Source organism: Cynara cardunculus (genome assembly GCF_001531365.2).
Source record: "Cynara cardunculus var. scolymus isolate 2C chromosome LG 5, CcrdV1, whole genome shotgun sequence".
Taxonomy (NCBI): Eukaryota; Viridiplantae; Streptophyta; class Magnoliopsida; order Asterales; family Asteraceae; genus Cynara; species Cynara cardunculus.
The window spans coordinates 8,555,662-8,580,101 of NC_037532.1; the positions used below are offsets into that span (position 1 = coordinate 8,555,662).

At 34.6% G+C, this 24,440-nt stretch overlaps 1 protein-coding gene across 1 annotated transcript; it reads right to left on the reverse strand.

The window, feature by feature from the left end:
• Positions 1 to 5,659: 5,659 nt before the first annotated feature.
• On the reverse strand, positions 5,660 to 21,932 carry LOC112512403 (DNA gyrase subunit B, chloroplastic/mitochondrial-like). Its single transcript, XM_025118345.1, has 21 exons — positions 21,737 to 21,932; positions 21,488 to 21,644; positions 20,763 to 20,843; positions 20,563 to 20,676; positions 20,168 to 20,224; positions 19,665 to 19,766; positions 19,285 to 19,435; positions 19,117 to 19,193; positions 18,682 to 18,792; positions 17,306 to 17,376; positions 11,116 to 11,257; positions 10,836 to 10,934; positions 10,595 to 10,723; positions 9,468 to 9,582; positions 8,987 to 9,054; positions 8,686 to 8,799; positions 8,466 to 8,582; positions 8,079 to 8,132; positions 7,888 to 7,993; positions 6,854 to 6,984; positions 5,660 to 5,977 (listed from the first exon to the last, which is right to left on the reverse strand). Exons 1-21 carry the CDS (start codon positions 21,871 to 21,873, stop codon positions 5,909 to 5,911), a joined length of 2,202 nt encoding a protein of 733 aa, XP_024974113.1. The 5' UTR covers positions 21,874 to 21,932; the 3' UTR covers positions 5,660 to 5,908.
• Positions 21,933 to 24,440: the final 2,508 nt, after the last annotated feature.

Genomic DNA, 24,440 nt, shown 5'->3' on the forward strand with positions numbered 1-24,440 from the left:
GATTAATATAGTATATTGTTAAATTTTTCTTTACTATCTAGTTTGCATTAATTAACATGTTATATTATTAGGGATTTGTTTAATTATATTATGAAATGTTGTAATTGACTAATCTTTCAAAATATACTTTTTGGTAATTATACCTTTTTTTATCTAGCTTAAGCTAGTTTTTATCAAATGTTATTTGTTCATCACTTAGCTTATTAGCTACCAGCTAACTTTGGGTTACAGTCATTTGAACTCAACCCAACTTGATGAACCTGATGTATTTCTTTACCATGAATTTAATATGACTGTTAAATCTTTGATTAATATATGTACATTAGACATTAGACCAACTCGTAATTAACGCTATTTATAATTATATCACAATTTCAAAAAAAATTACTTTCTTATTTGAATGAACCTTAAACTTTCTTTAAGTTTGCAACATCACTGGTTCTCGTTTTTGTTCTTCTTCTTTGAACATTGAGTTTGTTGCAACATGTTCTAGCAACTTGAGTAACCATACGTATACATTATTATCGCATAGGAAATAGAGTACACAGTTGTCGACGTAATTGTTAGACTTAATAGAAAGCTTCATGCGAATATCTCTTAATATTTCTTATGTAATTGTTAGTGTTGTTTGTATGTGTTTGTTTTGATTTTACTTCGTTTACACATAATCATTTAGCTAGATTGTAAAATGATGTACACAGTTTCAACCCAACCAACCTGACAAATCCAAACCCGCATGGTTAAACAATTCATAATAACATTTCATATATATATATATATATATACACACACACACACACACACGCATGCATAAACCGTAAAACTTAATACAATGGTGAAATAGATAAACTCTAGTCCTGATCCCTTTATCATAATAAACATTCAGCAGCTAGTAAAAGCACGAAACCAATAATTGAAACAGTGAGAAACATATATAAGGGAGCAAGAAAGTCGGCACAACTCATAAGATACTTAATCCTAACTTGAGATGTAAAATAAATCGCATAAAATCATTTTGATGTGTATAAAAATCAAAACCCTGGTTTCACATAGGAATAAATATTACTATTATCCACCGTCACCGAATCTTAGTTTTCAACTTTGTTTCTCCGGAATCACCTCTTTCTTTTTAATGAAGGAAGCTAGCGATTTCTCACTGTTCGGCTGTTGTGGCAAGAATCAGATCCAGGGTCGTTGGTCTGAATTGTCGTTGCATTTGATGCCGCCGTAGGGGTGGTGGTGGTCGTGATGCAGATGAGGAGACGACCTTGAAGGATGAGACAAAGATAAGGAGTAAAAGAATTAATGAAATTGTGGAGGAGATATGGATGCGATATTTTAGGAAGGAAGAGATAATCGTGAAATTTGTAACTGAAAATAGATAATATTCTAATTATTGATAAAATTTAAAATTTAAATTATTTAATATTTCTTCCAAAACTACCTTTACATGATTTCAAACTCAAAATTTCCTGCAATTCATATCAAACGTTTATCATAATAATGGATGGTCTAGATGAGTTTGTAATGGTTACAACTAGGGGTGCTCAAAAACCCGATCAACCCAACCCTACCCAATACGAAATAACTCAACCCGAAGTAACCCAATTTTTTTTATAAACAATTTATGGAACTTGCTTTAATGAAATGTTGTATTTAGCACATACTTTTGGGACTTGGTTCCAATTTGTATATAAGTTTCCATTAGTTTCTACTTGTCATCTATCTGACGTTAGTGTATGTCGAAAAGCCAATAATAGTACTTTTTTGTTTCATTAGTTTCTATTTTACAGTTGATCCTCATTGGTCGATTGATTATGGTACTTTTTTTTTAAGTATATAATATTTATATACGGCAAATGCAACAAATAAATTCACACACCCTCCTCACCTATGGTGAGGTTTGAACCCCTGACCTCCTAGAAGGCCAAATGCTACGACACCGCTAGGCCAAAGGCCCTTTGGTTTGATTTTGGTACTTGTGTAGCTATAATAAGCTATGTCCTTACAGATTTTTTGATCAAAGTTGAGTTAGTAGTTAGTAGTAGGCTACCATTATTTTGTGTATATCAAGTTCCCATTTTAGTTGATGATGTTTTGTGGAGATTTCCCTGAAGACCTATTGCGAAACCGTGTTGGTCGAAGAAGGCAACTTTGAAGCTGTGTCACTTAGCGCTTGGACGGGAGTATTTGAGAGACAGGCAACCTTTTAGACGACTTACCAAGTTGCCTTGGAATCATGTGTAGGCCTGGGATAGGATATTTAGTGATTTTATATCTCATTTCTTAGCAGAACCTTTTTATTAACAACTCAAATATCTTGCTTCGTTGTCATCTCCAAAAATCTGAAGTAGAAGGTATTAAGACTATCTCTGTATCATATTCGTATTGTAACCTCCGCTTGTTCAATAATATACAAAATCTCAACGACACTCAAATTTTTCCGTATCCGCCGTCTCGTACGAAGATGAAGAGTTTGACATCTTGAATCGTTGAAAAATGACACACACACACACACACACACACACACACATATATATATATATATATATATATATATAATGATAGGCTAATAATATAACGAATATTGAAATCTCTAAAATAGAGAATATGTGGAATTTTTTCTAAATATTTTGACTTTTGGTTATCTATTTTAGAGAAATTATAGATTATTTGTTGAAAAGGGGCTTAAGCATTTGAGAACTTCAAAATATGTGAGACTGACGAGATTCATCTTAAGCCACTAATTTAAGATAATTAATGTTACTAATTAATGAAATAATTGAAAAGATAATTATTGTTATTTATTAAATAGAAATTAATGATTTTTTTAGTAAATTCGGTACCCCTCTCTCTCTCTCTCACATCTTCGTATTAACATACATGTTATGCACACGAAGTGATAACGTTATGAACACTATACAAACAATCTTCATAAATTTTTACTACGGTATTCACAAGTAATATGTTTATATTTAGTTTGTATTGACTATATGTTCACAAGTTATACCAGATCTCGTAGATTTAGAGTGTGTTCACAAACTATAATAATATTTCTAAGAAAGTGTTCAGATTATGTTCACATTGAGTTCATATTCAATTATGTGTTTATGTATGTTATAGAGAGAGGGGAGGAAAAATTATGAGAAAAGAGAGAGTGAGATTTTTAATTTAAATAAGATTTTTTTTTGGCTAACTTTTTTTTATTTAAATTGGATCTCACAGACCTTACAAATTGAGAAGATTTTAATGAGGCTTTCAAGCTTATAGGACTGATACCTATATGTCTTGTACAAATGTGTTACATTAAGTTAAGACAAAACCAGATAACCTAACAAAAGCAATAAATTATTAAGACAAAATTAAACAAACTAATAGAAATTAATAACTGAATTATAGATTCAAGAAAAAAACACTAAAAAAATAACAGTGAAACCAATCTAACCCATTCATGTATTGTAAAATATAAGGGTTGTGAATAATAGGATATGTACATTTAGGGGTTGTTTAACTAGATGTTTACCTGATAAATGTTTATTGTTAGGAGTCAACACTGAAATTTATTTTACCGGGCAAGATTGTAGTACATCAAAATGATATTGTATTCAACAATTTGTCCGGTAAACACTTATCCGAATAAAAGTCGTCACCCTCACTTGTCGAGTAAGACTATTCATCTTTATCATTGCTCTTACCAAATTAACCAAATAACATATTTTCCTTATATTTTAAATATTTCCTTTTTATAAAAATAATACCAAATGCATATTATATTATCTATACTATTTTATTAAGCAAATTTAGCAAAAGTCTTAAAGTCTTAAAATACTAAATGACCAAAATACCATTTATATTTACTTTTTCACTTTTTCACCCCTCCTCTCTTCACATACACTCACCCCCTCACATACACTCACCCTCTCACAACCGATTTTTTTTAAATTATAATTTTAAATTTACATTTTATATCCCTATAATTAATTAATTAAATTAGTTTACGTCCTTTACTTTTCAATGTTTCATTTTAAACCTTTATCAAATTAACATACATAATCGTATATCAATTAAAACATGTTAAAAAATACAATTTTATTTTAACAAGTTACACTATTATAATCGTCTCATTAATACCTTCGAAATGAGTCAAATATTGAATAGTTTTTGACTTAATTATATTATTATATATTACATATACTGTGAAAAAATATTTTTAATATTTACGATTTATACTTTTATAGTTATTTATTTATATATATACTATATATTTTGGGGCTAGACTGTCCAAATTGCACTATATAATATGTTTTGAATTAATATGTTCTTGGGTTTTTTTGAAATATATATATACATATATTAATTCAACCTTAATCTGAGTTTCTGAACAAGAAAGAGAGTAAGCAGTTGAAATTTCATTCTAAAACCCAWCTTTTTTTGTCTTTTCATGGCTTATGATCTGTCAAATTTGTAGTTTTCTTTATTGGTTTTGAGTGTTTATCTTAAAACTCAAGTTTCTTGGTTATTTGCTCTTCGTGTAAATCGAATACATTTGTGGAGTTGTTTAAATATGTTGGATTTTAAATATATTGGATTTTAAACTGTCATACAATTTTTTTCATCGATAGTCTGTAATTGAAACCATAACTCTTATTTATTCAAATTGTATTAATATGTGAAGACCAAGTGTAACCTATATCATCGTTAAATCGTATTTTATAAATTCAGTGGAACTTCAAAATCGTTAAAATTCATGGCTCCCGCCGCATTGCGCGGGTACACAACTAGTTATTATTATTATTATTTACATATCATATTGTTATATAATGTTTTGTTCAATGTTAGATAATGCTTTTTATTATATTATATTTTCACTTGATACATTTCATCACACGAAGAAATTAATGTCTTTTAAAATAAATTTATTTTTTTAAAATTATGTTTTTCTATTTAATACATGTCACTTGTGAGTATAATTATATATCAGAAGCAATGCCCATTGAATTAGGTAAAATCATTTGAGCAAAGTGTCCAACAAAAAATGAGTTCTTATTTGGTTTTACTAATTATCGAACTAAATAACCCGAAAACCGATTAAACTGAATCTTATTTGGTTTGGTTATCAGTTAGTTTTAAAAAATTAAAAACCGAATAAACCAAAAACCAATTTAACCGAAAACACCTCTACACAAAGACCTAAACATAGTGTTACACCTAACAAGAAGAATTTAACTAAAAGGCTTCTGATTCAAGTCTCATGTGACAAGCGTGTATAAGTTTTATTTGTCTTTAAAAAAACAAAAACAAACAAGGAATTTTTCCATTTTCGAGGGTCCGAGAAGTGTAGACCCGCCCTACCCACGAAGCTAATAGCCCGTAGCGGGAAGGCCAAGTCAACTTGTTATGGAAAACATAGGGGTGTAGCCCCACGCCGTAGGCATAAACCAGCGGTCGCATGGGGCCGTGGGAGTCAGGACGCACCATCACCAATTCACCATAGCGCCCACACCGGGCTTTGAGGGTTGACAAAAGGCCCGATCAGACTCTCTAGGCTTTTACGGGCCAAGATTTAACCTTGGCCCTGAAAAGAAGGGCTTTTTCCAGCCAGACTTCAAGCTAAGATTTTTTGTGCATCCTTAAAAGGAATATAGTGAGCTTTTAGAGATCATCATGAACCAAAAAGAATAGATAGTATACACTACAAATTTCACAAAATTTGGTATTTTCATGGACATAAAAAAATTTCTTTGGGGGAAAGGTATGCATCTAACGCATACAAGCATAGATCTGAAAGATGAACCGACGTAACCTCTCATTAGCTTTTCGTCTAATCGCCTTGTTTTTTTTTTTGCTGTACAATCTAACAGTAGAAAGAATTTAGTTCCTCCTCCACCATCATCCCCAGATGATAACTTCATATATCAAGATGCTTCAAATCCATCTTCCTTGCTGTGCTTTTTATCATCTCCTTCCGCACGTCCACCTAAATAATCCGTTCCCAAGATATAAACAGCAAGAACCAAATGGTAATGGATCATTGTGTGTGCAAGGGTGGAGGCAAGTCTTCGATTTGCATTTTGTAAAGAGGTTAGAACAAGCCAAATGAATCCAGTATATCCTGTTTGAAAGTAGAGTTGGGGGTATCCACTATGCAGACATGTCCTCTGCCCCAAAGGGTAGAGCGGCTGTTTCTGTTAAGGCCCCCCAAAAAAGTTATTTTTTTCTATAAGATCGAACCTCTGACCAGGTCAGAGAAGAGCAACTGTAACAGTTGTTTCAGGCTCATGAACCGCCTACATTCGCTTTGGTTTTGCAACAGGTAAATTGCAAGAAAACCCATACTTTGTTCTATTTCTATTTTGTGTAACGTACTTTAAAAACTTCACATTGATACCTCATATGAGATATCTCAAATATCTAGACCAAGGTACATTACAGAAAATAGGATTCAGACTGAAGTACGTTTGATTTTCATGTATTCTCATATGTATCTAAATGTTTGAAATGTCACATCTGAGGTACCAAAATAATGGTTCTGAAAGTACGTTACACAAAATAGAAATCAAACCAAAGTACATAACATTTTCATGCAATTTGCCCTTTTGCAATAGAGAGATATATAGATCACTGTTATTGTCTTTCTTTAGCCCCATGCGAAGTGCTCTATGAACCAGCAGGAATAACGCCTAAAAAGTTGATACCAAACCAAACGAACCCAGGATCCCACCCAGAGGTGGAGTCTACCCCAAAGAGTAGAGCGGCTGTTTCCGTAAGTAATATTAATGAAGATTTGTAATAAGTAACTTTTCTGTGTTTGGGTAAACGGATTATGTACTTATAACAGGAATTCAAATCTTACCCTGACACCCATAAGGGAAGAAAAGGTAACATTTGCTTCAGCTGCATCTTCAACCACCAATTTCTTCAATAGTCTGGTTTTGGGATCTAAAGTAGTTTCCCATAATTGTAATGGCATCATTTCTCCCAACCCTACATTTTTGCACATATTGATAAAATATTTCATGAGAAGCCAAGATTTATACAGCGTTCAAGAAAATCCCTGCTTAATCAGACACCTACTTGTTAAGTGTCTTCCCCATTAGCAACTAACTGCTAAATTAAGAATTCCAAAAAATTGTGCAGAGATTGATAGAGTTTACCATCTTAGGCAATGTTTGGCAACCATAAGCTAGCTTATGAGCTCACACATTTTTTGAGCTTATTGAAAAAAGCAATTTGGTTTAGCTTTTTTAGAAGTGCTTCAAGCAACGTTTCAATGAGCTCCAGAGGCTTTTTTCTGATTATGCCCCTTGTCTTTTTCCAATTAATTTTTCAACATGTCCTCTTAGGTCATTTTACATTGTCATCTAACTTGTCAGCTAGTTTTTTTTATCCAAATAGGACTAGTTGATAAGATAGCTTATCAGTTGGTTTGTCAAACATAGCCTTCATTGGATCTTTTGAAGTTCAATCATAGTTCTATTGCTAAATCCAAATCAGGTGTCTTCGAAATTATTGCCCTAATTCGATACAACAAAAGGTCAACTTTCAGAAAACAAACCCACTCAAAACCCTAAAAACTTATACTCTTCTTTAGACAAAATACCAACAAATTGCTACTTTTCTTTAAACAGAATACCATATAGAACTTTCTCCAATGAATCATGAACTTTTTACATGGGAATTCAACATGTTCAGCGATCCCCAAAATGACAAATTATCAATGCTGTATTTTGATCAGCCAGCAAGCAGTAATCTTAAGGTTATCATTTGAGGGGCATTAGAGGCAGGTATTGGGGGCAATCCCCTCGAAAAATCAGATTTAAGGCAACTAACAGTATCATCTTATCTTGTATTCATTGTTCTTATAAAAAAATACGTTATTTTGCTTACCTTTGAACCTCTGGATATTATATGATGCATTTGAAGGAAAGGAACTCTGAAGTTTTTTAAGTTCTGACTCGTCATAACAGTAGAATGCCTGCTTCCCCCTCTCTACCTGAATAATCACCCAAAATGAAATCAACCATTGCAAACTTTGTCGGGAAATGGCACGTGTAATACTAGTAAGAAAGAATGCAAACCTTATATAGGGGTGGAACGCCAACGTATATGTAGCCTTCATCAAATAAAGCTCTCTGCAAAAGCACGAAGCACGACCAAATTATCTAAATACCATTTCGTACTCCCTCCATCCCATGAAAATTACTATACTACACTTTCTACATTCTTTTGGGAAGATTTCATGTTAATTACTTATTTTGCCATTTGTCATCATTTCAACATTGATATTGATTTGGATCCACAAGATTCATTTATTCGTCTTTGTTGAAGGGTATTTTAAAAAATTGACAAAATGATCAAGTAAACTATGTGCCAAGTCAAAATTAGCAAATTTCATGGGACCGAGGGGGTCTATAGTTTCTTTTCAAGTAATACAAATATAAAAATGAAGAGATCATTTGTGATACCTGATATCTATAGAAAAATGTTAATAACAATGTACGAATATGAGCACCATCAACATCAGCATCAGTTAAGATAATGATTTTATGGTAACGTAGACCGTCTTTTTTAAAATCCTCTCCCTGGAACACGAAAGTTGAGAGAAGACCACATAAATATATGACTAGTTAACAAAGAGAACTGGAAAAGAAAACGATGAAAATATAACTTCATTAAACAAATAACCTTCACTCCAAGGCCAAGGGCACGAATAAGGTTTTGAATTTCTTCATTTTTGTACATTGCCGCTTCATCCTTTCTTTCAACGTTCAAAATTTTACCCTTCAAAGGAAGAATAGCCTGAAACAAGACAACTTCTATCACCAACATTTTATGAGCAGGTTCAGCATTATTTCATAATCAACCCTTTGAACTCAATTAACAGCTCTATGATAAACTATAATTAAATCAAACAGCACCAGATCCCAAAAGAGTTTAATAGATAAAATGCAGAGGAACAAGGTTAAGCTGTTTCTCGAATGATCACCTGAAAGTTCTTATCACGGCCTTGTTTTGCACTTCCACCTGCTGAATCTCCTTCAACTATAAATATCTCTGCAAAAGAATTATGAATCATTTGCTTGAGTTCATTCAATTGAATCAAATCAAAATACTCTTGGAAAGTATATCAGACTGCTCCAAAACAAATGTCATGCGTAGAAGAGTTCCACTGGTTTGTGGTACGGAGAAGGTTATGCGTTCACATTTAGTTGGTAATACAAGATTCATGGGGTAGTCTCAACAGTATAAATATTCGGGCTACATGGTATGTTACTCTGCGCATAGAAGACTTTTTTTCCCTTCCATTCCGTTAAGCTAAAATGTGGTATGCTCAGCATTTTAAAATGCACATCCTATATCGAAAGCATGGTACAGAACCATTGAACATAATAAGCCGCATGTCACAGTACAGTTCTTTTCAAAGCAACTACAGAAAGTTCAATAAAACAAGAGAAAGTGGAAAGTACCGGCTATTTCAGGATCTGTGGCTGAACAATCGGCAAGTTTTCCCGGAAGAGATGACACTTTCAAAACACTTTTCTGTCTCTCCAATTCCCTTGCCCTCTTTGCTGCTTGAGCTGCCTAAACAAACAGCTGACTCATAAGAAAAGAGTGTCCTAAAAGTCCCCACTTAAGACCGGTTAAGTGTCCATCTACGCATTAAATGTCCCTGGACCGCTACAATTAGTTTAGACCACTTAATTGGCTGCCTAGACTTAAGCATTCTCACATCTTCAATTAACAGCTTCATTTTTAATTGACACAATATGAATAGCTAAAACACATACAGTTGAGCTTCAGTTAGCAGCACGTCATTGAATTAAGTGTGTCAAACAATAAAATGCAATTTGCAAATTACCGGACTTCTTGTTGTTTGGTTGGTTTTCCATTAGGTCCTGTATGGATAAAGCTGTATGTGTGGATTAATCTATCTGTACAGCTGGGAAGGTTTTTGTTTGGGAGGGCTTTTCCATAGATGGAAGGGGCGTGTTTTTAAATATGGAGGGGCAGGTTTTTGCATAAAGCACCCCCCCCCCCAAAGAATCTTACCAAGTAAGCCACTTCTAAACAGTAATGTATAGCTGACCGAATAAGCTGTGATCCCGTTAAGCTCATTAAGCTGCTAACAAACAGGCCCTTATGTTCATCAATCTGACTTTCTTTAAACTAGGAGCTAAGCTTTTCAATCCTTTATGAGTGTGTCTCATTGGAACAATAAAACTGATCATTCAAGAAAGTACTTATACCAAAATAATTTAATATTGAATTGTCACTTCTCATATGCATACATAATATAATAATAATTATACTTCATGTATTCCAATGAAGAGTTTATCAACCAAACCAAATGAACCCAGTATATCCAACCGGGGAAGGTATGATGAACGCATACCATACCTCTACCCCTAGAGGTACAGAGGTTGTTACCATGAAGACCTCCAGCTTGTGAAACATTTTTGGTTAATCCCCGTCAGATCATTACACGCTAGAAAGTCACTTAACTGCCTAGCTCCACCCGTTGCTTTTTAGAACATATGAAAATGTCGTCCATGGATAAAGAGTATAAACTATATATCACAAAAACTGGCCATACCTTTAGAGCATTAAGGGACTTGCTGAGGATTAAGTCGAGCACATCTGGATTTAACTCCAAGTATTCAGTAAGGAATTCTTGAAGTGAATGATCAACGATCTTCCGCACCTCCGGATTTCCCAACCTTGTCTTTCAAGCAAATGTGAAGAATCAGATTTCAATAACACAATAACCGGTACACATCCACCATAAGTGCAAGAATTGTTGATGACCGAAGAACACGGATACTGTTAGAGATTACCTTTGTTTGCCCTTCAAACTCCGGATTTGGAAGTTTGATGGATATTACGCAAGTCAGTCCCTCTCTCACATGCTCGCCACTTAAACTGATATCCTTATCCTGAAGCCACGGTGCTGACGTTAATAACGATAAACACCAAGAGTTTACGGTTCTTTTTCATGATAAACGATATGAAGGCAGAAAATTTCAATATATATATATATATATATATATGAAGCGTATCAAGATTCTAAAACTGAAAAACTGTCGGGGAGAGGATGAACAATGAGAGTAAAAATACCTTGATAAGCTTCGACTTCTTTCCAAGGTTGTTTAGAGTTCTAGTTAGCGAAGCTTTGATACCATCAATGTGGGTACCACCATCAACTGTACGTATGCTGTTTGCATATCCTAGCATTGTATCTGAATATGCATCTGAACACCTAGTGTGAAAATTGAATGCAGAGCCAAATTATATTTTGATTTTAGTGGTATTTTCATTAATGCAAATGATTCTTCAAACTCCAATGTAAGAAAGTAGCATATTTCCAATCTCTTATGCAGTAATTTGTGTAAAACTTCAATCAGATAACTACCCAAGGATTCTGTTACAGATAACTAAAAGACAATTTGCAATTCACACCAAAATGGTAGGGTTATAGGATTTCTTCAAAGGATCGACTTTCGAGAGGTCGATTTCTCTCCAATAGAATTGTTATTGAGAAAAAAAGAATGAATACCCTACTTCACCATACAGACTCTGTTTTATACACCAACTCCCACCTATTTTCACAATTTTCCCGCCCCAAAAGAATACCATAATACCCCTGTTATTTCTTCCTTCTCGAATATGTATGCAATATCGGTGGCTTAACAATACCCCCTCCCAAATCATTCACCTTGTCCTCAAGGTGAAATTCTGGAAATTGTGCATTAATCGCTTCCCAATCTTCCCAAGATGCTTAAAACAATGGTAAATCGTGCCATTTAATTAAAACTTCAGAATTTCCTTCACTCGTTGGTCTATACTGCAAAACTGCTTCGGGTTCCACTTGTAACTCCATCTCCTAAGTCGACTGGGTGGGAATTATCTGAGTCGAAAAACTTTGTCCAATGGCGCGCCGAAGTTGTGAAATGTGAAAAACGGTATGTATTCTTCCTGTTGGGGGCAATGCCAAACGATATGCCACTTTGCCTATGCATTCCAATACTTCAAAAGGCCCATAAAAACGGGCAGTCAATTTTTGATATTGTCGTTTGCGTAAAGATTGCTGTCGATAAGGTCTCAATTTCAGAAACACCTTATCCCCCACCTCAAACGAAACCTCCCTGTTCTGCATGTCTGATTGACCCTTCATTCTCTGTTGTGCACAGATTAAACGTAGCCTTAGATCATCCAACATATTGTCCCTTTCCAATGACATTTCATCTACCGCCTGGACATGGGCTATCCCTTCTCTATACTCTAGGATAGTAGGGGATTCTCTACCACACAAAGCTTTAAATAGGGAACAATTCAAGGATGCATGGTACATAGTATTATACCAATATTCTTCCCAATTAAGCCACTTTCACCATTGTTTGGGTTTTTTAGATACAAAACAACGCAAATATTGTTCCACACTTCTGTTAACTACCTTTGATTGAACGTCAGATTGTGGGTGGTAAGTTGTAGAAAAACACAGCTTCGTTCCTTGCAATTTAAAAATCTCCCTCCAAAATTGGCTTAGGAACACTTTATCTCTATCTATTATAATGATCTGGGGAACTCCATGCAATCGTACTACTTCCTCAATGAATACTAACGCCACTTGTGGCGCAGTGAAAGGGTTTCTAAGAGTCATAAAATGTGCAAACTTACTAAGCCTGTCCACCACTACCATAATGGTATCCATTCCCTCGGACTTCGGAAGACCTTCCACGAAATCCATAGTAACCTCATCCCATAGCCGCATCGGCAAAGGAATTGGCTGCAGTAAGCCGGCGGGAGTTCCACTCAATTTTGTTTTTCTAACAGATCGCACACCCCTTCACAAACTCTTTAATGTCTCTTCTCATCCCCATCCAAAATAATTCTGACGTTACCCTTTGAATCTTCTGTTCTTCCCCAGAATGGCCGCCCATCGGTGAACTGTGAAACTCCTCCAATATAGCACGTAACAAAGAAGTTTTAGAAAGCACCAACCGTTCTTTGTACCACAGCAACAGCAGCTCCTGCAAGTAATTCCTCTCAGATCTTTCCAAGAACGGGATCATCAATCACTTCTTTCTTGATCCCTTCCCACTGTCGCCATTGAGGGGCCCCCATCACCGAACACTCCACACCTCTGTGTGATAAAGCATCTGCAGCTCTATTTGCAACGCCGGGTTTGTAAATAATATCAAAATCATATCCCAGCAACTTGATTATCCATTTCTGGTATTGTAGCTCAATCACCCGTTGTTCTAACAAAAATTTCAAGCTCTGTTAGTTTGTTCTTACTGTAAATTTCCTTCCCAGAATATAGAGTCTCCATTTTAAAATAGCAAAGACAATTGCCACTAATTCCTTTTCGTAAATCGCCTTTTGACTAGCCTGTGTGCCTAACACCTGACTGAAGAAAGCTATCGGTCTTTCCTCTTGCATCAACACTGCCCCCAATCCTCCTCCTGAAGCATCCGTTTCAATCACAAAAGGCTTGGTAAAGTCCGGCAACACGAGTACAGGAGCTATAGTCAGAGTTTTCTTTAAGTTGTTCGAACGTTGTAGTAGCTTGTAAACCCCACTCAAACCTGTTCTTTTTGAGCAATTCTGTCAACGGCCTAACAATCTGCCCATACCCAACAACAAACTTCCTGTAATATCCTGTTAACCCCAAAAAAAAACCACAATTGAGTAATCGTATGTGGTTGCAGCCACTATAACATTGCCTCCACTTTGGTTTTATCCATGGCTACCCTTTCTTTGAAATAACATGTCCCGAGTACCCAATTTCTACCTTACCAAATTCACATTTTTTTCGGTTGGCGTATAACTGTTGTTCCCTTAGTTTTTGCAATACCACCCGTAGATTCCCACAATGCTCGTCTTCTGTCTTACTATACACCAAAATATCGTCAAAGAATACTAATACAAATTTCCTCATGTATGGCTTAAACACTTCATTCATCAAGGATTGGAAAGTAGCCGGGGCATTCATAAGTTCGAAGGGTATTACCAAAAACTCATAATGCCCTTCATGCGTTCGAAAAGCGGTCTTGTGCACATCCTCTTCCCGCATTCTAATTTGATGATAACCCACCTTTAAATCTAATTTGGAAAGGGAAAATTGCATCAAAATGGAACCAACTTTCACTTAATTCCTATTTTGGGGAACAACTTTCAAAATCGTCATTTTGGGGAACCAACTTGCACTTGATTCCTATTTTGGGGAACCAACTTTCACTTGATTCCTATTTTGGGGAACTAACTTTCAAAATCGTCATTTTGGGGAACCAACTTGCACCTGATTCCTATTTTGGGGAACCAACTTTCAAAATCGTCATTTTGGGGAACCAACTTGCACCTGATTCCTATTTTGGGGAACCAACTTGCAAAATAATAATAGAAAAGTAACTAAAATTCGTTTTTTTTTCAAAAATTAATGCAATAAAATCTATTTTTCATTTCAAATCTCGTTTTTTTTTAATTCAGATATCAAATTGAAGATTTTTTCGAAATTTTTTTACTAATGCAATAAAAAATCAATTTAATAGAAAAAAATTAATTGATACAATAAAAAATAAATATTAAATATCACATTCAAGATTTTTATATCTAACCAATCTGTGTCAATATTAAAGTTTAAATCAAATTTGGCAAATCCAAYCAAAAGTTTGATAGAGACCCTTAAATTACCTGTTATCTGTTCAACAGATCAACCAGACCCTTAAATAAACAAAAAGTTTGATAGAGACCTCTAAATGACGATTTTAAAAGTTGGTTCCCCAAAATAGGGATCAAGTGAAAGTTGGTTTCCCAAAATGATGATTTTGAAAGTTGGTTCCCCAAAATAGGAATCAGGTGAAAGTTGGTTCCCCAAAATAAAAATCAAGTGAAAGTTGGTTCCCCAAAATGACGATTTTGAAAGTTGGTTCCCCAAAATAGAAATCATGTGAAAGTTGGTTCCATTTTAGTACAATTTTCCCATTTGGAAAAGAAACAAGCCCCATGTAATTTGTCCAATAATTCATCAATTATTGGAATGGGAAACTTGTCTAGGACCGTGCCTCTGTTCATTGTTGTATAATCAATGCAAAAACGTCGACTTCCATCTTTTTTTTTAACCAACACTGGGCTTGAAAAGGCACTCCGACTTGGTCGTATGAATCTGTTTTCCAACATTTCCTTCACCAATTTCTCCACTTCATCTTTCTGAAATTGTGGGTATCGATAGGGGTGAATATTCACATGTTTAACTCTCTCTTTCAATGTAATTCCATGTTCCTTCCCTTGTTCGTGTGGTAATCCGGTAGGACCTTGGAATACTTGTTCGTACGTTTCAAAAACCTCCCTGATGACCTCGGAGCATTCTGTCTGCAAGGTACATCCTTCCTCCATTAAACTGCCCAACTCGACTAATATCCCTCGCCCTTCCATTCAGATTGTTTTCATCATAGCTTTAAAAGACACCAAAGTTCTTCCAAGAGCCGTATCTCCCTGAATTTTAACCGACTCTCCTGCCCATTGAAACTTCCTGGTTTGAGTTTGCCAGTTCACCTGCATCGACCCCAAAGAAGCCAGCCACTGGATTCCTAGGATTACATCGGAATTCCCCAATTTCAATTGTAAGAAGTCCCCCTTGAATTCAATTACTTGCATCCACACGTTCACCCCTTTACACGGCCCTTGTCTTGGTACGGCTGTCCCATCTCCCATAGATATGTCATACCCATTGGTAGGGCAGACAGGAAGGCCCACTCTCTTAACCACATTCCATGAAATGAAGTTATGGGAAGCACCACTATCAATTAACACTACAACCTTCTAATTTCCCACAAGCCTTCTAATCTCATTGTTTTAGGAGCTGTCAATCCCACGACTGAATTTATAGATACCTTTATCCCTGGTCCTTTGATTGCATTTGCCAATTTTCTAGGTCGTTGTCAACAGGTTCCTCTCTTTCCTCCTCTGCCCGCTCCGTCATCTCCTACAATACTACAACGTTAAGCTCTTTTTTCTTGCAACGATGTCCAGGGCCATATTTCTCGTTGCATCGATAGCACAACCCTTGCTGACGACACTATTGTAATTCTTTATCTGACAGTCTGCGATATTCATTTGTTCCTCTATTATCATCATTTCCAATCTTCATCCCTCCTGCATTTCCATTATTTTCTTCTGATTTGTAATCGAAGGTTTTCCTCAAAGGTATAGATACTTTTGAATTACCCCAACGGTGAACCGCCTTATTTCTTTCCTCTACCCTTGCTGCCACTTCCATAGTTTTGTTCAATCCCACCGGTGATAACAATTGTACTTCTGTTCAAACTTCAGGTCGTAGACCATTGACAAATTGGCTTACAAACACCTCGTCAGGAATTCCCTCCAACTGTGGTGTTGTCGATACAAACTTTCGTTTATAATAGCCACAGTTCCCTCCTACTTAACGGCTAAGACTTGTTCACAAAGGGTTCCTTCAGAATTTGTCCGAAATTGGATCCACATCAAACTCTTAAGTTCTTCCCATCTCACATTCGGTCGCCTTTTATTTTCCCATTGATAACAATTCAATGCGTCCCCCTCAAATGAGATCACGACCACCTCGAGACATTCTTCATTTTTCAATATGTTCAAATTGCAATACCGATCAGCCCTAAGAATCCATCCAACTGGATTCGATCCATCAAACACCGGTATCTCTAACTTTCGGCCTTTAATTGCAAGAAACGATTCGTTATCAATCAATCGTTCATTTATTCTGGTTCGTCTATCTCCTTCCTGCGATGATTCTCCATTTTCTACAGTACGTTGGCTCATCTCCTCCTGTAACCGGATCATGGTACTCATCTGTTGCACCATCGCCTGCACACTCCCTTCCAGTGATTCAATTTTGCACTGAAAAATCGGCATATTTCCTTCCCGATCTTCGACTCGATTTGTTACTGATCGGGTCGCCATCTCAAATGCAAACCGCTCTAATACCAATTTGTTACAAATAACTAAAAGACAATTCGCAATTCACACCAAAATGGTAGAATTATAGGATTTCTTGATAGGATCAACTTTTGAGACGTCGATTTCTCTCCAATGGAATTGTTATTGAGAAAAAAAGAACGAATACCTTACTTCACCATACAGACTCTATTTTATACACCAACGCCCTTCCCACCTATTTTCACAATTTTCCCGCCTAGAAAAAATACCATAATACCCCTATTATTTCTTCCTTCTCGAATATGTATGCAATATCGGTGGCTTAACAGATTCATTATGTAGAGAGAAGCAGACAAACAAGATAGTAGTGACTTACCACTGGAAAGCTACATCAACGGTCATCTCATCTGCTTCTTTTCTAAAGCTCAATACGTCATGAAGTGGTTGCTAAAAATCAAAAAACAATCAGTCACTTCTATTGAAAGTGTATAGTATGATATTGAAGAACAAATTGAAATTTGTACTAACTAAAATAAAGCATAATACATTCTTGCATGGTGCTATCCAACTGAGATTTCAAATATTAGTTCCAAAGCCTAAGAGAATCAATTTATTGTAAAAAAATTCTCAAAATGACATTGATCCTCACACACAACTATTCAAAACGCTCTAAATAAAGGTTAGTTTTTGGATTCCAAGACCAAATTATGTGCATGCAAATAAGCAGTCAAGCCAACTTCGAGCACATCGACCCGTAGAGTTAAACAACAGTTTATACATTATCATCCGTGAGACAAGAGTTCCGGTCCTAGTTGCCTTGCATTGTCATCCTTCCCATCTGATTGAAGATGATACCGAGCGAACATAATGGATTGATAGATTTACAACTCCAAGGTATAAGAATAGAAAGATCAGGAAGGTGGGGAAAGAGAGAATAACGGTCAGAAGACAGAAGACAAGAGGAGGATTGTGAAGGAGAGTGTTTGGCTTCAAAGATTGGTGATTGTAAGGTACACAAAGCGACAATAATCTTCTCTTCAAAAATTTTGATGTTGTCACAATTTGACAAAATAAGCCTCTTATTTAAATCACAAAGAAATTCAACAAAAGCATGCATGAATTTCTACCAAAGGGATTGAACATTTAGAAAAATGTTACATTTTTAGAGATTAGATTGACAAGTGGAAATTAAAAATAGGAAGTCCTCCAAACACCACCAAGGCAGTAATACAATTAGCACATGTTAAGTGACTAAATACAAAAGAAAAGCCTAGTTGCATGCAAAATATACAAACTTGCCAAGAACGAAGTAATATAAAGAATCAACATCGACCACTTTATGAAGCTAGGACTTGGAAGTGAAACAAGAATAACAGACCAGGTATTGAGGTCTTATGTTCGTTAATTTGACTTTTTATGTTTATTATAATTTTTTTTAAATGATCTAATGTTTTTAATTTGATAATCTCATGTATCTTTTCTATGAAGTTGTAGAACTTTCCCAACTTCTGATGTTACTAGAGTATTTAAATCATATCTATATTGGTATTAATATACAAAGTAGTTTTACGTGATTTCGACATCATGAGTCAGCAGCACTCCAACCCTGATTTGGTTTCCAACGAACTTTTCCAGATCAATGAACAGTTTGAGTTTTAAACCATTCGGCAACATTTGAGAAAGACTTCAGAAAATTCAAAAATTAAAGAAATTACCATAGACAATAAGACAGAAATGAAAAATGATCGGCACCTTATCGGCATTTAGCCACTTCACATACTCGACTAATCCCCCAGCAAAGCAATATTCATCATATCGGTTCTTCTCAGGGTCTTCATCCTCTTTCTTGAGAGTAATAGTTAGCTGTCAATATTTGAAAAATAAGAGAATAATTAGTCAAATAAGGCAAACTATTACATGAACAAAACTAAAAAACAGGAAATATACTTCCCAACAAATATAAAATAAAGAATAGTAAGGAGTCCATATTCAACAGAAAATAAACAAAAAAAAATCTCCTTGGCAGAAGAAGGGGAAAGAATGGTCCAATTTGGAAAGGGAAGAGCTCCATTTTAACAGGAATCTATTCCATTGAGAGGGTGCATTGAGAAACGCCCAACACATGCAAGTAGCATACTGTAATGGATAAAGTTATAGCAATAATTAAAACGATGCTAATGAATCTACCCCAGGGACTAGAAAAGCACGCTCCCGAACACGTGCAGCAATAGTATCATAATCAAACTCCGTTCCAGATGTGAATACTGCATTACAAATTAAAATCAAATGATATGATGCTTTACGGAAGATAAACATTTGAAACTAAAAAATTAAAGGCAGAAGTGAGAAAAGTACTTTTTGAATCGGGCCAAAATTTTATGCATGTCCCTGTACGATCTTCTGATTCAGCTGGAAGATCCTTACATGCTAAAGGTTTATGAGGCTTTCCACGAAAATATATTTGATGACATTCCTTGCCATCTCGCCAAACAGTAACTTCTAATGTCTGTGAAACAGAAAGTAGATGAAACGAGTCCAAGTTAATTAGAGTACCCCTCAGGTTCCATAAACACTAAAGAAAATACGTTCAGACTGACAAGGAGGTAATGATGATTGAGGTCAAAAAATGAAAGCTACAATGATGACAACATATTAACAGCTTTGATTACTCGGGTATTTTTTGTAAAACATTACAATGGGAACAATATGACGGCTAAAAAACTAGAAATAAGCACCTCGGATAATGCGTTAACAACTGACAAACCCACGCCATGTAGTCCACCTGAGACTTTATAACCACTACTATCCCCACCAAATTTTCCACCGGCATGCAAAACCTGCACCATTATATGTAAAGTCAGCAAGTATGTCAACTTACCCTCAAGGGTCCAAACCACACCAAAGGCGAGAAGTGTGTGTGAGTGATATGTCGTATATAAATACTATATACTTCCAAATAAAATAAAATAAACAAGCAAGTGACCATGGCATTCAAGAATAAATTTAAACTTCAAAGATGTGATATGCGATAGTAAGTAAGCCAGTTAACCCAAAACAGTGGCACATAAGCGGTAACTATATACATTCCTTGTTAGAGTTTCTAACTACACTTAAATATTCAATTTAATACTTCACAAAATAATTGCTTTGGTCAAGAATCTAGTGAGTAAAGATGAAGCTTCGGAAAATGGATTATGTAGCTTAAAATCAAAGTGAAAAGATGAATGTTGCAACATACTGTCAACACGGTCTCCACTCCTGATTTTTTCGAGCCTGGATGCAAGTCGATTGGTATCTGCAACATGAAAAGTGAATACATAAGATGAAGGAAACAAGTTAAAGCTTCTCGTTACAGTATCAAATACTGCAAAGGGAAATGAATGGGTGAATTATATTCCTTGATAACCCGAGGAACTAAAGATCTCTGTCTCGCATCATAGAAAATGCGTAAGGCTAGGCTTTTTTGGGTTACTCTTACACTTTTTTTTTTTTTGGTGTTTAATTTAATGAATTTCGTCTTGAACATCCATTTTTTTCATTCTTGAGAATATAGTTATGATTACATATCTTTACTTGATTATCCTATTATGCTCACCAACTACAAACCACTAGTTAAAGAATAGAAGTCCATACCCCACGTCCGTTGTCAGTGATACACACTGAACCATCTGCAAGTAAAACAATATCAACCTTCGAGGCAAATCCTGCTTGAGCTTCATCAACACCATTGTCCAATATTTCATAAACCTKATTAAATCAATATAAAAATTATTCCACACTTACGATAGCGTAAAGGAAGGAGTAATGCAATAATGAAAGAGTAAGGAAGATACCATATGGTGCAGACCCCGGGGACCGGTATTTCCAATGTACATTCCAGGTCTTTTCCTTACAGCTTCCAGACCTTCCAATATCTGAAACATGAAAGATATAAATATATCATATACACTGATACACATGTATCCACAAGTCTTGAGACAAGCTGGATTTATGTAGGAAAATGCAGCTTTATCAAGACTCCCAAGAGTATTGATCGACAAAATTGATGACTACAACAAAGGCCGATTGGTTCATATGAAGAATTAAGACATCTACTTCTTGGCATGTATGCATTTGTCTCTACTCTGCCTTACTTAGATATAAAGCATACATCCAAATACTATTTGCGATCTTCATACGAGTTTCACAACTAAAGAAACATCTTTTTTTACGAAAATCAGTTTCAATATCCAAACACCCAAACACCAAAACTGGTTACTGCAAAAAATCACTTTCAATGCACATCCAAACACCCCAAAACCTAAATGACCAAAGAAGCTGCAAAATTCTTCTCAACAAAGCTGAGGGTTCATAGCATTTGCCCAAAATCAAATTGACAAGTTTCAGCTCCGAATTTGGTATAACTCATCCATAAATATCAAGCAGAATGTGATTAATAACCACATGAGCCTTCAAGTACAAATAGAAGAACGGTGACGTTGATGACAAGAACCCATTATCAACTTTGAATTCATAAAGCATTAGGTCAAAGTATGAATTTTGAATATAACGTTTTCACCTGAATATTTTCAGACCCATAATGCTCTGAACCATCTTTCCCTTTACGAACTTCAGTAACAGAGCTTGGTGACGATGACATAAAAGCTCTTGGAGACACCAAAGCTCTTGGAACCAAAACCCTGTTCGTTGATAGTGTCGTCACTCCCAAATTTGACCTGAAAATAAATTACGAAAAACAACTTATAAAATTTAACGAACTAAAGAACGAACCCCACTTCAATTTCATAAAAATGAATCAAATTTCTACCTGGGCTTAAGGAGGACAGATGGAGAAGGGCAAATGGAGGAGATAGAAAGGCCATGAGTGGGTACCCAGAACCTTGACGACATGATTAAACGAAGAGAATGATAACAGCTTAAATGATGAGGTTTAAGAAGAGCCATTCATCCAGAGTCTGCACATGAAAATGGTTTTGGCGCTTGGATTGTGTGCAGAAGAGAAGGATAATGGCAATGCAAACGGGTAGGAATGAAATCACTCTTGTGTTATAAACCCTACCTCTTTATTTTTTGAACTTTTTGCGTTTCTTTATCTAAACCCTATGGTTCCGCAACTAGACTTCATTTCACCGGAATTGTAAATACCACATTTTTGTCCAAATCTTTCAGTATTTCTTGTTTTCTATAAAAAAAAATATGTACGAAAGAGTTACGATAAAGTTGGTTTTTGGGCATGTTTTGAAAGGGTTACGGCAAAGTTAATTTTAAAGCATGTTTCGAAAGGATTACGATAAAGTTGGTTTTTCGAAGGTTTGTAAGATTTACTAAAGATTTGCAAATTGTTTATGAAATAGCTTAGGGGTGGTTCAAGCCTTCAAGGAGGAACTCTAAAAAATAAATAACTAAATAACCATTAGAAAAAATGAAATATATATATATATATAGGGGCAGGTTCAAATGAAAACCGTCTAATTTTAAAAAACCGTGTAAACCAAATTCGACCAATAAGAAAATTTCATTTGTTTTCAATTAAATTTAATGAATAAGGGTATTTATGTCATTTTGTACATTTATTTAATAATTATGGTAGTTATTAATTCATACTATTTAAGGAAATCAAATAAAAGAAATGTTGAAGAAAGGAAACGGGCCACAATTTAAGGATATTATATTAATAAAATCTCATTTTTAATGATTTGGTATTCAATGAATCATGAAACAAATAATGAAGATTTCATCAAATATATTGAAGAAACCGTGGGTTGCTGCTGGTGAGTGAAAAAAAAATATTCATGAGACTCTATAAACATGAAGAGGTTTCATATGTGAATGACTTATTTGCTTCTTCAAAGCATATGGCATACCTCAATGAAACAGTGTCATGATGGAGAAAAAATTCATATTCTAAGTGATGCAAGATTCGTGAAATTTTTTCATTGTGTTCCGTATTGCTTTAGTTGATTCGTTTAAATGGTATAATGAAATGAGTTTATTAAAATGAAACAGTTTCATTTTCGTTACAAAAAATTTCATTTTATAATTGATTCAATATATAATAGTGAAACTATTTCAATTTATTGAAAATGGAATTAATGATCATGCAACACTTTTGATGTGCAAAGGTTTCATTACGGAATAGTTAGGCAAATAGGTTGATGTTGGTGAAATATTTTCATTTTATACTTGACTCGAGGTTGAATAACTTGTTTCATGATGAAAYAGTTTTATTTGATTTTATATGAAATTAAGGTTCATTTAAATGTTCGATGTGCAAAGGTTTCATTACGAAATAGCTAATCAAATAGGTTGATGTTGGTGAAACATTTTCGTTTCATATTTGACTTGCGACTGAATAAATAGTTTCATGATGAAACAGTTTTATTTCATTTTATATGAAATTAAGGTTCATGTAAATCATCAATGTGCAAATATTTCATTAAAAAAAGTTAAGCAAATAGGTAAATGTTGGTGAAACAATTTCATTTCATTTAATATGCAATTAAGGTTCATGTAAATGTTCAAGGTGAAAATGTTTCATTACGAAATGAAAAGGTTTCATCATAATGAAACGGGTGCATAATATATTTCATTCTTTATGCAATTAATGTTCATATCAGAAGGTTTCATTATAAAATGTTTTATTTGCTTCTTTTATTTATATTGTACATGTTCATCTACTTCCAGGTCATGATGATRAAACATATTCATTTTCAAGTTCATGCACTCGTTTCATGATGAAACATGTTCATGCACTCGTTTCATGATGATGAAACATATTCATTTTCAAGTTTCATGGTGATCCATGWTGCATTGTGTGTGATGATGATCTGTGTATTCGGATACTTGACAATGAAACGAGTTCATTTACAAATGTAACGTGTGCATGTCCCTTAAACGGGTTCATAATGTAATTGAACAGTTAGTCATGAACCGCTTTAAGACATGAACAATGATGCTGGAGGTGAATGGTTAAGTAGATGAAATGCTAAATGAAACCGGTGCATATACAAAATCGATTCATCATTGCAAAATATGAATGAGTTTCAATATCAAATGAGGATAATGAAACTCGATATTGCAAAATCATAATATTTAATAAGCATATTAAACAATGAAATATGATCATTTATTTTAATTTTTTATGAAATTATTCATTATACATTAGTGAATATGTTGTGTTTTTATTTTGATATAACTTATTGATGGMTATTATTTTAAAAAATGTTAACATTAAAATAGTATATTACTTCACAAAGTGAATCAATTTCATTAATAATATAATTTACCTGATATGGTTGCCTTGAATAAAAAATATTATGAATTAAATTKATTTAAATGCATAGACATTAATGTTACCTTTATTTACCGATTCTACCCTTATTGATGAAATAAAATAAATGTTAATTTTTTTTTAATTTTTAATTTCCTAAAATAAAGTAATGTAATCTTAGTCATTGATCAAAAAAATGAATGGATGAGATTGGTTTACACGGTTTTTACAAATGGGTCAA